Below are 13,395 nucleotides of genomic sequence, written 5' to 3' on the forward strand. Positions count from 1 at the left end.
CCAGACACTATCACCTCTGTTATGCGCTCAGCACACAAAGACGGGTCTCTGACACGGAAGCAGTAGTCATTCCATGGAAAATCAGCAAAATACCGCCTCAGGTCCCCCCAACTAGCAGAGGCAAAACGCCAGAGGCACCTTCGCTTAGGGGGATCCTGAGGAGGGATTGGAGTGATAGGACAAGATAAAGATATGAGATTGTGATCGGAGGAGCCCAACGGAGAAGAAAGGGTGACAGCATAAGCAGAAGGATTAGAGGTCAGGAAAAGGTCAAGAATGTTGGGCGTATCTCCAAGACGGTCAGGAATACGAGTAGGGTGTTGCACCAATTGCTCTAGGTCATGGAGGATAGCAAAGTTGTAGGCTAGTTCACCAGGATGGTCAGTGAAGGGAGAGGAAAGCCAAAGCTGGTGGTGAACATTGAAGTCTCCAAGAATGGAGATCTCTGCAAAAGGGAAGAGGGTCAGAATGTGCTCCACTTTGGAAGTTAAGTAGTCAAAGAATTTCTTATAGTCAGAGGAGTTAGGAGAGAGGTATACAGCACAGATAAATTTAGTATGAGAATGACTCTGTAGTCGTAGCCAGATGGTGGAAAACTCGGAAGATTCAAGAGCGTGGGCACGAGAGCAGGTTAAGTCATTGCGCACATAAACGCAGCATCCAGCTTTGGATCGAAAATGAGGATAGAGAAAGTAGGAGGGAACAGAAAAGGGGCTACTGTCAGTTGCCTCAGACACCTGAGTTTCAGTGAGGAAAAGAAGATGAGGTTTAGAAGAGGAGAGGTGGTGTTCTACAGATTGAAAATTAGATCTTAGACCGCGAATGTTGCAGAAGTTAATATATATATATATATATATATATATATATATATATATATATATATATATATATATATATATATATATATATATATATATATATATATATATATATATATATATATATATATATATATATATATACAGAAAAAAAAGTAAAGTGAAACAGTTGAACAAAATTATAAGAAAGACACAGACAAGTAGCCCTACCATACATGGTAGCGATGATTTCAATATGTTCTTTTATATTGAGGTTTATGATCAAGAGTGCCGGCAACTTCTCCATGCTTAAATCTTCCACAATTTCATTGTTAATGATCCGGCATTGAACGAATAGCTTCATCACTCTGAAAAAAAAAAAAAAGTTGCGTCGTTGAGTGTATTTGATGATCATCGTGATTCAGATTGTAAAATAAAGATAACTATCATGTTTTATCATAATCGTCATCTTTATCAGCAAGATCATTGCTATCATTGCCTTCATTATCATTATCATCATTGTTGATTGTTACTACAAAGTGTATTGTTGAAGTAAGGCGTCTAATGCTTTCAGTGTGCCCCACATCAGTATCATTCTGTGTATCCTGTCTCCTAACTCTATACTGTTATTGCTACACATGGTTGATTGGGAAAAAATATTGCTACACATGGTAGATTGGGGTAATCTTTTTTTTCATCTAAAAAAAAAAAAAAAAAAAGAAAGAAAGAAAGATACTCCCGAAATAAATCGTTTTTGCTGTGCACTTTCCTTCCAGTAATACTTCCATGCAAATTATAAAATCAATGGTTACTTTATGTTTGCGAAATGATGATACTACTTCTTTATGGATGTATGTGAAACAGATAAAGGTAATTTATTACAACCAGTCATTTACGTTTCACTGAGATATGTCAAGGAAAACAGTGATGAAAAGCTCACTCAGATGCAGTTTCCACTCCTCCCCTCAAGTAGAATCAAGAGATGAATTAATTTACTTTTTGCCGTGTCTTGATAATCATGTTTCGAAACATTTCAAATTATAATAAAAAAAAAAGTAACAGGAATCCAGAGTTTACTTGTAAAGGGAATAGAAGATTGAAGATCAACTCTTGCATACGTAAGGTGGACAAAATGTGAATATTAGAAAGTCTTGCACAACAAAACCATAAGATGACTGGGAGGTATGGAAACAACAGATTCGCAAGAACAATAAGCATAAAAATAGCGTTAGAATATAGCAAGATGTGCAACAATGCAGTATTCTCTTAAAGGAGAGATATCGATGAACCTTTTGACCCCCCATCTCCTTTAGGAATCTTTCCTTATGTGGGAACAATATTCCATACATGGACAGATGAGATCCTTGTTTAGAGTAAGCAACTGAAAGGAGGTAAAGTAATTGCGTAGGCAACACCCAACTTCATGGAAGCTATTATAGGACGGTCTAGGCGGCTGTCATATTATAGAAGTGACTTACGTGTCTTTGTTTTTCTTATGAGTCAGGTCCCAACCCCAGAGCACGAAGTTTACTGCCAGAAATTCCACCACAGTCTCGTTGCACAGCACCTGTGAGTTGAATATGTTGGATTGGATGCTGCCACCGTGGTGCAAATACACAGCCAACAGCATCTTCTGCAAATAGAACACAGATGCTTAGTGATGGTTCATTGGTTTACTAAAAAAAAAAAATATGCGTTACAACAACGAAAACCCATGACTTCGTAAACAAAATGGTTAAAATTCAGATGAAAATAAAAAAAAAATTTATTTATTTATTTTTTTTTATTTAATCCAGTATTAGAAATGAAATAAAGTTATGGAAATATAATCAATTTCATCATTTTAGAGGTAACTACGAGTTATCGGAGAATCCAGCTTTATCCGTAATGACAAGAATCCCGCGATTCAGTAATGATTTCCAGCTTTATGTAATAGTCGTCTAAAAATGAGATAATATAGTAAAGTTCTAAAACAATTCGAGGTTGATAAAAATATTCTAAGGATGGTTTTGTTAGTTTAATGTAGCGTGTTTTTTTTTTTTTTCAGTAGAGGCACTATGCGTGCTGCGTAGTCCGTCACTCAGTAATTCGGAAGAGAGTCAACGTGGCATTAGATGACAAGAACGAGATCGAGTAGAGATTATTCTCTCATCCGAAACCCTGGAGTTTCTGATGTGTTGTCAAAGTTATGAAGCGAGGGAGCAGGCCATGGTATGCATGTCAGGCGCTGCAGAAGAATGTGTCTGTCCTACAAGTAGAACGTGGGGTGCGAAGCTCAGGAGCTGTAATTATTATGTACTAGAATTTTCTGTTGTTAAACAGGAGAAAAGTGAACATCCCTACAGGGCCAAGTGAGTGGCGATAGGTGTTTACTACAGTGGAAAGAGGTGGTTTGTGGTTTGTGCAGTGGTAAGAGGGCTTAACAATGCATCTATGAGGCATTCTGCGCACAGTTCAACCATATGTTCAGTCTTTCTTCAGATTGTTCGATAAATGGTTACCTTGAGAAACATGGACAAAATAGATTGTGGAAATCCAAGGCCACAGGTGCAAAGATCAATGAGACCCATCGATGCTTCACACAGCTATAATGAATGGCCTAGTTTACGTGGCACAATCCACTAGAATAAACAATTAATTGATTATTTGTCTCCATGTTGCTAGGGTGGTTTCGGCAAGGACACTCTACTGATTCTCTACAGGCTAAACTCACGCTTCCTTGGGTGTAGAGGATCCCAGGGTTCGATCCCAGGCAATGGTGTTTTTTTGTGACCTAATTCATCCTTTCTTTAGAACAATTCTCTATGACGGGTCCAAAAGAGGCATGACGATGAATAATCCATAGTGGTTTAAATATTATGTGCTCCTATAAGTCATTGGTAAGTAATTAGTCTTTATTTTCATATATATGACAGAATGGCTCCAGCTGTGCAGTTCTCCCATTCTAATAATAATAAAAAAAAAAAAAAATATATATATATATATATATATATATATATATATATATATATATATATATATATATATATATATATATATATATATATATATATATATATATATATATATATATATATATAAAGGTTAATATTTACTGGTAGATAAAATTTATTTTCTCTCTCTCTCTCTCTCTCTCTCTCTCTCTCTCTCTCTCTCTCTCTCTCTCTCTCTCTCTCTCTCTCTCTCTCTCTCTCTCTCTCACACACACACACACACACACACACACACACACACACACACACACACACACACACACACACACACACACACTTCTATCTAATCGTTGCCGTATTCGAACTCATTTATCTTCGCCTATCATGGACAAATAATCCGACCTCTTGATCAACATTAATTGTCAGTCCTTCCATGGTGTTCCAAAGCTGGTTATCAGGGATCTTTCTAGCCCTGGGCAGCATACAAACAAGCATACACGTTTTCCCAACTGATGCTCAAATAGACTCAATTCTCACTAATAAGTCAAAACAAGCCAAACCATTTTCCGTATCACATCCTGCCACACAACACCATGTCACACTACAGATCACACCCAGTCACACACAGTATGATGGTGGTGCACATTATGCACCACCATCATACACCATACACAGGTGCCATAGTAACATAAGGCACTCAAGACCACTTCGTGCATACATAAACCAGTGGTGTTCTACTGCATAAAGCTTTTCCAACAAGAATGACTCTAGACTACTTATAAGCGTTATTGAATATTAATATATAAATAAATAAATGTTAATACTCGTATATCATTAAAGGAAGTAGCCTTAAAGTGACCGATTTTGCCCATCCGGTAACATCTGACATCAACATTAATTTCGACGGTCATATGGTAGTATCGCCATATTTGTAGATGGCATTTATTTTTTCTGCCACAAATTTTCTCATACAGCAAAATTAATCTCATGAAATTTTCCAAAATATTAACAAAGCAAGAATGTTTCTTCTTTTCAGTGGAGCTATATATGAAAAATGTTGTTTCAAATTAATTATATATGAATGTTACAAGTGAGGTATTACATGTTCTTTATAAATACTGTGGTTGGTTGCCTGTCTTTTGGGAGACTGCAAATAGGCATTTTATTTATTTATTTATTTATTTATTTATTTATTTATTTTTAGGAGAGTGTATAACATCCTGTTTGGGCGTAGATGAACGATTCGTGGGCGGTAATCCCAGGTAATTATATACTTTTTTTTTTTTTTGTCCTTGCTACTGCCTGTGTTTCCAGGCACGTGGTTCACGAATCTTTTCCCAGCTTGTGTCCTAAGTTGGTGTTCGTTAATATATATATATATATATATATATATATATATATATATATATATATATATATATATATATATATATATATATATATATATATATATATATATATATATATATATATATATATATATATATATATATAAAATTAAAACAGCTTTACAATATATATATTTCTAACAAAAGTGACACCTATCAACTTTTTTTCGTGGCACCTGTCATTGGAAAGAACTGCCTTTGACATGAATCTTCGGTCTGCCTTCGTTCTCTCCTCTTCTACATCCCCATTCCCTTCCCTCTTCCCAACTACCATTTTTTTTTTACGTGAGAGGGACACTTGCCAAGGGAAATAAAACTGGAAAAAAAAAATTAATAATTCCCACTCAGGTGCCAGTCCAAAAAGACACGACACGTCGAGACTCATCGAAAATTGAAGGATAAATATCTAAAAAATTCCCTCTTGAAAGAGTCTAAGTTGTAGGAAAAAGGAAATACAAAAGCAGGCAGGGAGTTCCAGAGTTTACCAGAGAAAGAAATGAACAGTTGAGAATACTAATTACCTCTTGCATTGAAGAGGTGGACAAAATAGGGATGAGAGAATGAAAAAAGTCTTGTGCAGCAGGACTGCGGGACGAGGGGAGACATGCAGATAGCAAGATCAGAAGAGCAGTTAGTATGAAAGTAACGGTAGAAGACAGCTAGAAATGCAATACTGCGGTGATGAGAAAGAGGCTGAAGACATTTAGTTAGAAGAAAGGAGTTGATGAGACAAAAAGCTTTTGATTCCACTGTCTAAAAAGAGCGGTATGGGTGGAACCCCCCCCAGACATGTGAAGCATACTCCATACATGGTCGGGTAAGGCCCTTGTACAGAGTTAGGATCTGAGAGATTGAGAAAAACTGGTGGAGAAGTCTCAGAACACTTAACTTCATGGAAGCTGTTTTAGCTAGAGATGATATGTGAAGTTTCCAGTTTGGATTATAAGAAAAGGGCAGACTGATGATGTTCAATGTAGTAGAAGGGAACAGTTAAGTGTCATTGAAGAAGAGGGGATAGTTGTCTGTAAAGTTGTGTTGAGTTGATAGATGGAGGAATTTAGTTTTTCGAGGCATTGAACAATACTAAATTTGCTCTGCCCCAATCAGAAATTTTAGAAAGATCAAAAGTCAGGCGTTCTGTGGCTTCCCTGCGTGAAATGTTTACTTCCTGAAGGGTTGGTTGTCTATGAAAAGACTTGGAAAAGTACGGGATAGTATCATCAACATAGGAGTGGATAGGACAAGAAGTTTGGTTTAGAATATCATTGATGAATTAAAGGAAGAGAGTGGGCGACAGGACAGAACCCTGAGGAAAACCACTGTTAATATATTTAGAAGAAGAACAGCGAGTGTCTACCACAGCAGCAACATAACGGTCAGAAAGGAAACTTGAGATGAAGTTACAGAGAAAAGGATAAAAGCTTTAGGAGGGTAGTTTGGAAATCAAAGCTTTGTGTCAGACTCTATCAAGAGTTTTTGGTATGTCTAAGGCAGCAGCAAAAGTCTCACCAAAATTTTTAAAAGAGGATGACCAAGACTCAATACGGAAAGCCAGAAGACCACCATTAGAGCGGGCTTGACGGAACCCAGATGTCACGATCCCGGTTATCTTTCCAAGAAAGTGGACGGTACACTGATCTCAGGAAGTCTTAAAGGTCTGTATTTTTAAAGGCCTTGAATACCTATCCGACCTATTAGAAATTGTCGGCTATTAAACCCTCTCTCAAAATTCTGACCTTGGCACAGCACGCCAGGAATCACCTGAATACCAATTCAATGTTGGGGTAGAAAACACAGTTATTCTATATAATAACAGAATATACTACTAATAATGTTAACTTACAAATAGATTGAGGTAATACACATTAAAGAGAATTAAGGAACAAATTTCTACTCTAGACCAACACACTCCAACACTCAATCACAATACATTTCCCCTTTTACTCAGTAAAAGTAAAGTAATGTAAAGTAATGCTTGGAAGATATAGGCCGAGAAAAAGAGCGAGGAATGTACGCCTCCGTGCAAGACACTGTACATCTTTAATGTGCTCAGCTTACAGAGACGGGTCTCTGACACGGAAGCAGTAGTCATTCCAAGGGAAATCAGAATAATACCTGCTCAGGTCCCACCCAATTGGCAGAGGCAAAAAACCAGAGGCACCTCCTTTTTGGAGGATCCTATGGAGAGATTGGAGCGATAGGACAAGATACATATATGAGGCTGTGATCGGAGGAACATAACCGAGAAGGTAGGGTGACAGCATAAGCGGAAGGATTAGAGGTTAAGAAAAGATCAAGCATGTTGGGTGCGTCCCCATGACCGTCAGGAATATGAGTAGAATGTTGCACCAGCTGCTCTAGGTCATGGAATATAGCAAAGTTAAAGGCTAGTTCACCAAGATGGACAGTGAAGGGAGAAGAAAGCCAAAGCTAGTGGTGAACATTGAAGTCTGCAAGAGTGGAGATCTCCGCAAAAGGGAAGAGGGTCAGAATGTACTCCACTTTGGAAGTTAAGTAGACAAAGAATTTCTTATAGTCGGAGGAGTTGAGTGATAAAATTAGTTTGAGAGTGACTGTAGTTGTAGCCAGATGGTGGAAAATTGAGGAGATTAAAGATAGTGGGCATGAGAACAAGTCAAGTCAATACGCATATAGGCGCAACATCCAGCTTTGGACTGAATGAGGACATAAAAAGTAGGAGAGAAGAAAAAAATGGCTACTGTCAGTTGCCTCAGACACCTGTATTTCAGTGAGGAAAAGAATATGAGGTTTAGAACATAAGAACATAAGAACATATAAAAATAAGGGAAGCTGCAAGAAGCGACCAGGCTTACACGTGGCAGTCCCTGTATGAAATATAGAACCTATTTCCACCTGTCATCCCTATCCATAAACCTGTCTAATCTTCTTTTAAAGCTCTCTAATGTCCTAGCACTAACAACATAATTACTGAGTCCGTTCCATTCATCTACCACTCTATTTGATAACCCTTTTTTTTTTTTTTTGCTATCTCCTTCTTAAACCTAAATTTTTCAAACTTGAACCCTTTATTTCTCGTTCTACCCTGGTTCCTGATCCTAAGAATTTAGTTTACATCCCCCTTGTTATAACTCTTATACCACTTAAAGACTTCTATCAGGTCCCCTCTTAACCAACGTCTCTCTAAAGAATGTAAAATTTAACAGCTTCAGTCTCGCCTCGTAAGGAATACTCCTCATCCCCTGTATCCTTTTAGTCATTTTCCTTTGTACTGATTCGAATAGACCTATACCTTTCCTGTAATGTGGGGACCAGAACTGCACAGCGTAGTCTAGATGAGGCCTGACCAGCGCCAAGAATAACTTTGATATTACTTCCGGCCTTCTATTTTTAAGACTCCCAAAAATTAATCCTAGTACCCTATTTGCCCTGTTTCTGGCCTCTATACTCGTACATTGTTTTTTCTAGACGGAGTTCAGAGCTAACTATAACTCATAAATCTTTCTCGTACCCTGTACCTACCAGAGTTTCGTTGTTTAATGTGTACCTACTGTGTGGGTTTCCTCTACCTACGCTAAGTACTTTGCATTTGTTGATATTAAATTGCATTTGCCATTTGTCCGTCCATTCATTCATCCTATCTAGATCTGCCTGGAAGGCGATGGTATCCGATTCTGAGCTAATTAATCTACCTGTCCTTGTGTCATCCGCAAATTTACTAACATCACTACTAATTCCACTATCCAAGTCAATGATAAATATTATAAATAACAACGGCCCTAATACTGATCCCTGTGGCACTCCACCCCGGTCGTATTTCGAGCCGTTTATTACAACTCTTTGTTGCCTGTAGGTAAGCCATAACCCTATCCAGCCTAACACCTTCCCATCTATCCCGTGTGCCCTAACCTTTCTCAGGAGCCTTTGATGGGATACTTTGTCAAATGCTTTACTAAAATCTAGATATAAGATATCATAACTATCACTATTATCTACTGCCTCGTACACTTTACTGTAAAAAACTTAACAAGTTCGTCAGGCAAGACTTCCCCTTCGTGAAGCCATGCTGTGACTGATTTATCAAGTTATGTTTGTCTAAATGTTCCCTAATGTTCCTCGCTATATTTGACTCTAATATTTTGCCTACAACTGAAGTTAAGCTGACAGGTCTATAGTTAGATGCTAACGTTTTATCTCCTTTCTTAAAGATGGGTACTACATTAGCCTGCCTCCACATTACTGGTACCTGACCTGACTCAAGTGATTTCCTAAAGACAGAAACTAACGGCTCACTAATAACCTTTTTGCATTCCTTAATTACTCTGGGATATATTTAATCTGATCCTGGTGTCTTGAACTCTTTTAGCATATCTATCTCCTGTTCCACTATCTCCCTAGTTATGGAAATATATGTTTATTAGAGGAGATGTGGTATTCTACGGATTGAAAACTTAGATCTAAGGCTGCGAATGCTGCATAAGGTAATGAAGAAAAGTGGAGAGGAGTGTCAAGACAAGAAGGGGGCATGTCTGGTCTTCTCCCCAGATGGGGACGGGATGTGAGGCACAAAAGGGATACGATGAGTGAGGTCACAGCTGGATTTTTTTATGAATTCACAGCGCCCGCTGATCCAGTGTTTGAAACTTCACTGGGAATAATTATCATTTTGGTAGGAGTGTACTGCCTTCTCCATGTAAAAAAAAAAAAAAAATATATATATATATATATATATATATATATATATATATATATATATATATATATATATATATATATATATATATATATATATATATATATATATATATTTTTTTTTTTTTTATGTAGGAAGGATACTGGCCAAGGGCAACAAAAATCTAATAAAAAAAATGCCCACTGAAATGCCAGTCCCATAAAGGGGTCAAAGCAGTGGTCAAAAATTGGTGGATAAGTGTCTTGAAACCTCCCTCTTGAAGGAATTCAAGTCATAGGAAGGTGGAAAAACAGAAGCAGGCAGGGAGTTCCAGAGTTTACCAGAGAAAGGGATGAATGATTGAGATTACTGGTTAACTCTTGCGTTAGAGAGGTGGACAGAATAGGGGTGAGAGAAAGAAGAAAGTCTTGTGCAGCGACGCCGTGGAAGAAGGGGAGGCATGCAGTTAGCAAGATCAAAAGAGCAGTTAGCATGAAAATAGCGGTAGAAGACAGCTAGATATGCAACATTGCGGCGGTGAGAGAGAGGCTGAAGACAGTCAGTTAGAGGAGAGGAGTTGATGAGACGAAAAGCTTTTGATTCCACCCTGTCTAGAAGAGCAGTATGAGTGGAACTCCCCCAGACATGTGAAGCATACTCCATACATGGACGGATAAGGCCCTTGTACAGAGTTAGCAGGTGGGGGGGTGAAAAAAACTGGCGGAGACGTCTCAGAACACCTAACTTCATAGAAGCTGTTTTAGCTAGAGATGAGATGTGAAGTTTCCAGTTCAGATTATAAGTAAAGGACAGACCGAGGATGTTCAGTGTAGAAGAGGGGGACAGCTGAGTGTCATTGAAGAAGAGGGGATAATTGTCTGGAAGGTTGTGTCGAGTTGATAGATGGAGGAATTGAGTTTTTGAGGCATTGAACAATACCAAGTTTGCTCTGCTCCAATCAGAAATTTTAGAAAGATCAGAAGTCAGGCGTTCTGTGGCTTCCCTGCGTGATATGTTTACCTCCTGAAGGGTTGGACGTCTATGAAAAGACGTGGAAAAGTGCAAGGTGGTATCATCAGCGTAGGAGTGGATAGGACAAGAAGTTTGGTTTAGAATATATATATATATATATATATATATATATATATATATATATATATATATATATATATATATATATATATATATATATATATATATATATATATATATACTCGTACATACATTCTCTCTCTCTCTCTCTCTCTCTCTCTCTCTCTCTCTCTCTCTCTCTCTCTCTCTCTCACACACACACACACACACACACACACACACACACACACACAAACACACACACACACTAATGTCAAAAAATACTCACATCCATTGCAGGAAGCAAAACGGAGTGATTCAGGGCTTCGCTGAACGAGCCCTGGTAAAAAAGGGGCACACATCTACCATAGCGACTCCTGAACTCGTCCGTGAAAACTGCGACACCTACAACTTCATCTTCTATTTCCTCAGGTACTGTTGGGGTTGGTGTATATTATTAGTGAAAAGATGAGAAAGAAAAAAAAATATGTTGTGATGCTCATTTAAAAGAAGAATGGTTGATGTAATAGAGAATTGGAGGATGAACTGACCTTTAAAGATTACTTTTTACTTACTGCCTCCTCCTTCAGGAGGAGGCAGTAAACACCTGCCGAAACGATAATTACTCCCAGTGAGGTCTAAAGCACTGTTCAGGGGGTACTGTGAATTTATCATTAAACCCAGCTGTGACCTCACTGAACGTTTCCCTTTGTGTCTCACAACACAAGGGGGCAGTCACAGCCTGCCCTCTAAAGACAACTCTCTTCCTCCTCACAAAACTACAAGCACCTAATAACACACACACCCTTCACCCAAAAAATTTAAAATCATCAAGGCGACTCGTACACCAGCCTCGGAGTCCCCATCTGGGGAGGGGACCATAAATGTCCCCAGGTCGGACTGCCTTTCTGTCGACGACCCTAAGTGTCTTGACACCCCCCTCAACTTTTTCTTCATTAACTTCTGCAACATTCGCGGTCTAAGATCTAATTTTCAATCTGTAGAATACCACCTCTCCTCTTCTAAACCTCATCTTCTTTTCCTCACTGAAACTCAGGTGTCTGAGGCAACTGACAGTATCCCCTTTTCTGTTCCCTCCTACTTTCTCTATCCTCATTTTCGGTCCAAAGCTGGATGCTGCGTTTATGTGCGCAATGACTTAACCTGCTCTCGTGCCCACGCTCTTGAATCTTCCGAGTTTTCCACCATCTGGCTACGACTACAGAGTCACTCTCATACTAAATTTATCTGTGCTGTATACCTCTCTCCTAACTCCTCTGACTATAAGAAATTCTTTGACTACTTAACTTCCAAAGTGGAGCACATTCTGACCCTCTTCGCTTTTGCAGAGATCTCCATTCTTGGAGACTTCAATGTTCACCACCAGCTTTGGCTTTCCTCTCCCTTCACTGACCATCCCGGTGAACTAGCCTACAACTTTGCTATCCTCCATGACCTAGAGCAATTGGTGCAACACCCTACTCGTATTCCTGACCGTCTTGGAGATACGCCCAACATTCTTGACCTTTTCCTGACCTCTAATCCTTCTGCTTATGCTGTCACCCTTTCTTCTCCGTTGGGCTCCTCCGATCAAAATCTCATATCTTTATCTTGTCCTATCACTCCAATCCCTCTTCAGGATCCCCCTAAGCGAAGGTGCCTCTGGCGTTTTGCCTCTGCCAGTTGGGGGCACCTGAGGAGGTATTTTGCTGATTTTCCTTGGAATGACTACTGCTTCCGTGTCAGAGACCCGTCTTTGTGTGCTGAGCGCATAACAGAGGTGATAGTGTCTGGCATGGAGGCGTACATTCCTCACTCTTTTTCTCGTCCTAAACCTTCTAAACCTTGGTTTAACACAGCTTGTTCTCGTGCTATACATGATAGAGAGGTGACCCACAATAGGTACTTAAGCCTTCCATCACCAGAATCTCATGCACTTTATATTTCTGCCCGGAACCATGCCAAGTCTGTTCTCCAACTAGCCAAAAACTCCTTCATTAACAGAAAATGTCAAAACCTTTCAAGATCTAACTCCCCTCGTGATTTCTGGCATCTAGCCAAAAATATCTCCAATAACTTTGCTTCTTCTTCTTTCCCTCCTCTACTTCAACCAGATGGCACCACTGCTATCACATCTATTTCTAAAGCTGAACTGTTTGCCCAAACCTTTGCTAAAAACTCTACCTTGGACGATTTTGAGCTTGTTCCTCCATCTCCTCCACCCTCTGACTACTTCATGCCACCTATTAAAATTCTTCGCAATGATGTTTTCCATGCCCTCGCTGGCCTAAACCCTCGGAAGGGGGTCCCTGATGGGGTCCCTCGTATTGTTTTCCGAAACTGTGCCTCCGTGCTTGCACCTTGCCTAGTCAAACTCTTTCAGCTCTGCCTGTCAACATCTACCTTTCCTTCTTGCTGGAAGTTTGCCTACATTCAACCTGTTCCTAAAAAGGGTGACCGCTCTAATCCCTCAAACTACCGTCCTATTGCTTTAATTTCCTGCTTATCTAAAGTTTTTGAATCTATCCTCAACAAGAAGATTCTTAAACATCTAT

The 13,395-nt window shown here is 39.1% G+C and overlaps 1 protein-coding gene across 2 annotated transcripts in view; it reads right to left on the bottom strand.

Annotated features, from left to right (window-relative positions):
- Positions 1-13,395, bottom strand: part of LOC135113448 (FAS-associated factor 1-like) — a 59,702-nt gene that overhangs the window by 23,862 nt on the left and 22,445 nt on the right. Inside the window, exons 3-5 of one of the 2 annotated variants that reach the window (XM_064028707.1) lie at positions 11,130-11,275; positions 2,276-2,430; positions 1,029-1,165 (exon numbers count right to left, since the gene is read on the bottom strand). In XM_064028707.1, the coding sequence (XP_063884777.1) occupies positions 1,029-1,165; positions 2,276-2,430; positions 11,130-11,275 (438 nt within the window). The remainder of the gene's footprint in view (positions 1-1,028; positions 1,166-2,275; positions 2,431-11,129; positions 11,276-13,395) is intronic. The other variant, XM_064028708.1, reaches the window with a different exon arrangement.

This window comes from Scylla paramamosain, chromosome 25 (genome assembly GCF_035594125.1).
Source record: "Scylla paramamosain isolate STU-SP2022 chromosome 25, ASM3559412v1, whole genome shotgun sequence".
NCBI lineage: Eukaryota > Metazoa > Arthropoda > Malacostraca > Decapoda > Portunidae > Scylla > Scylla paramamosain.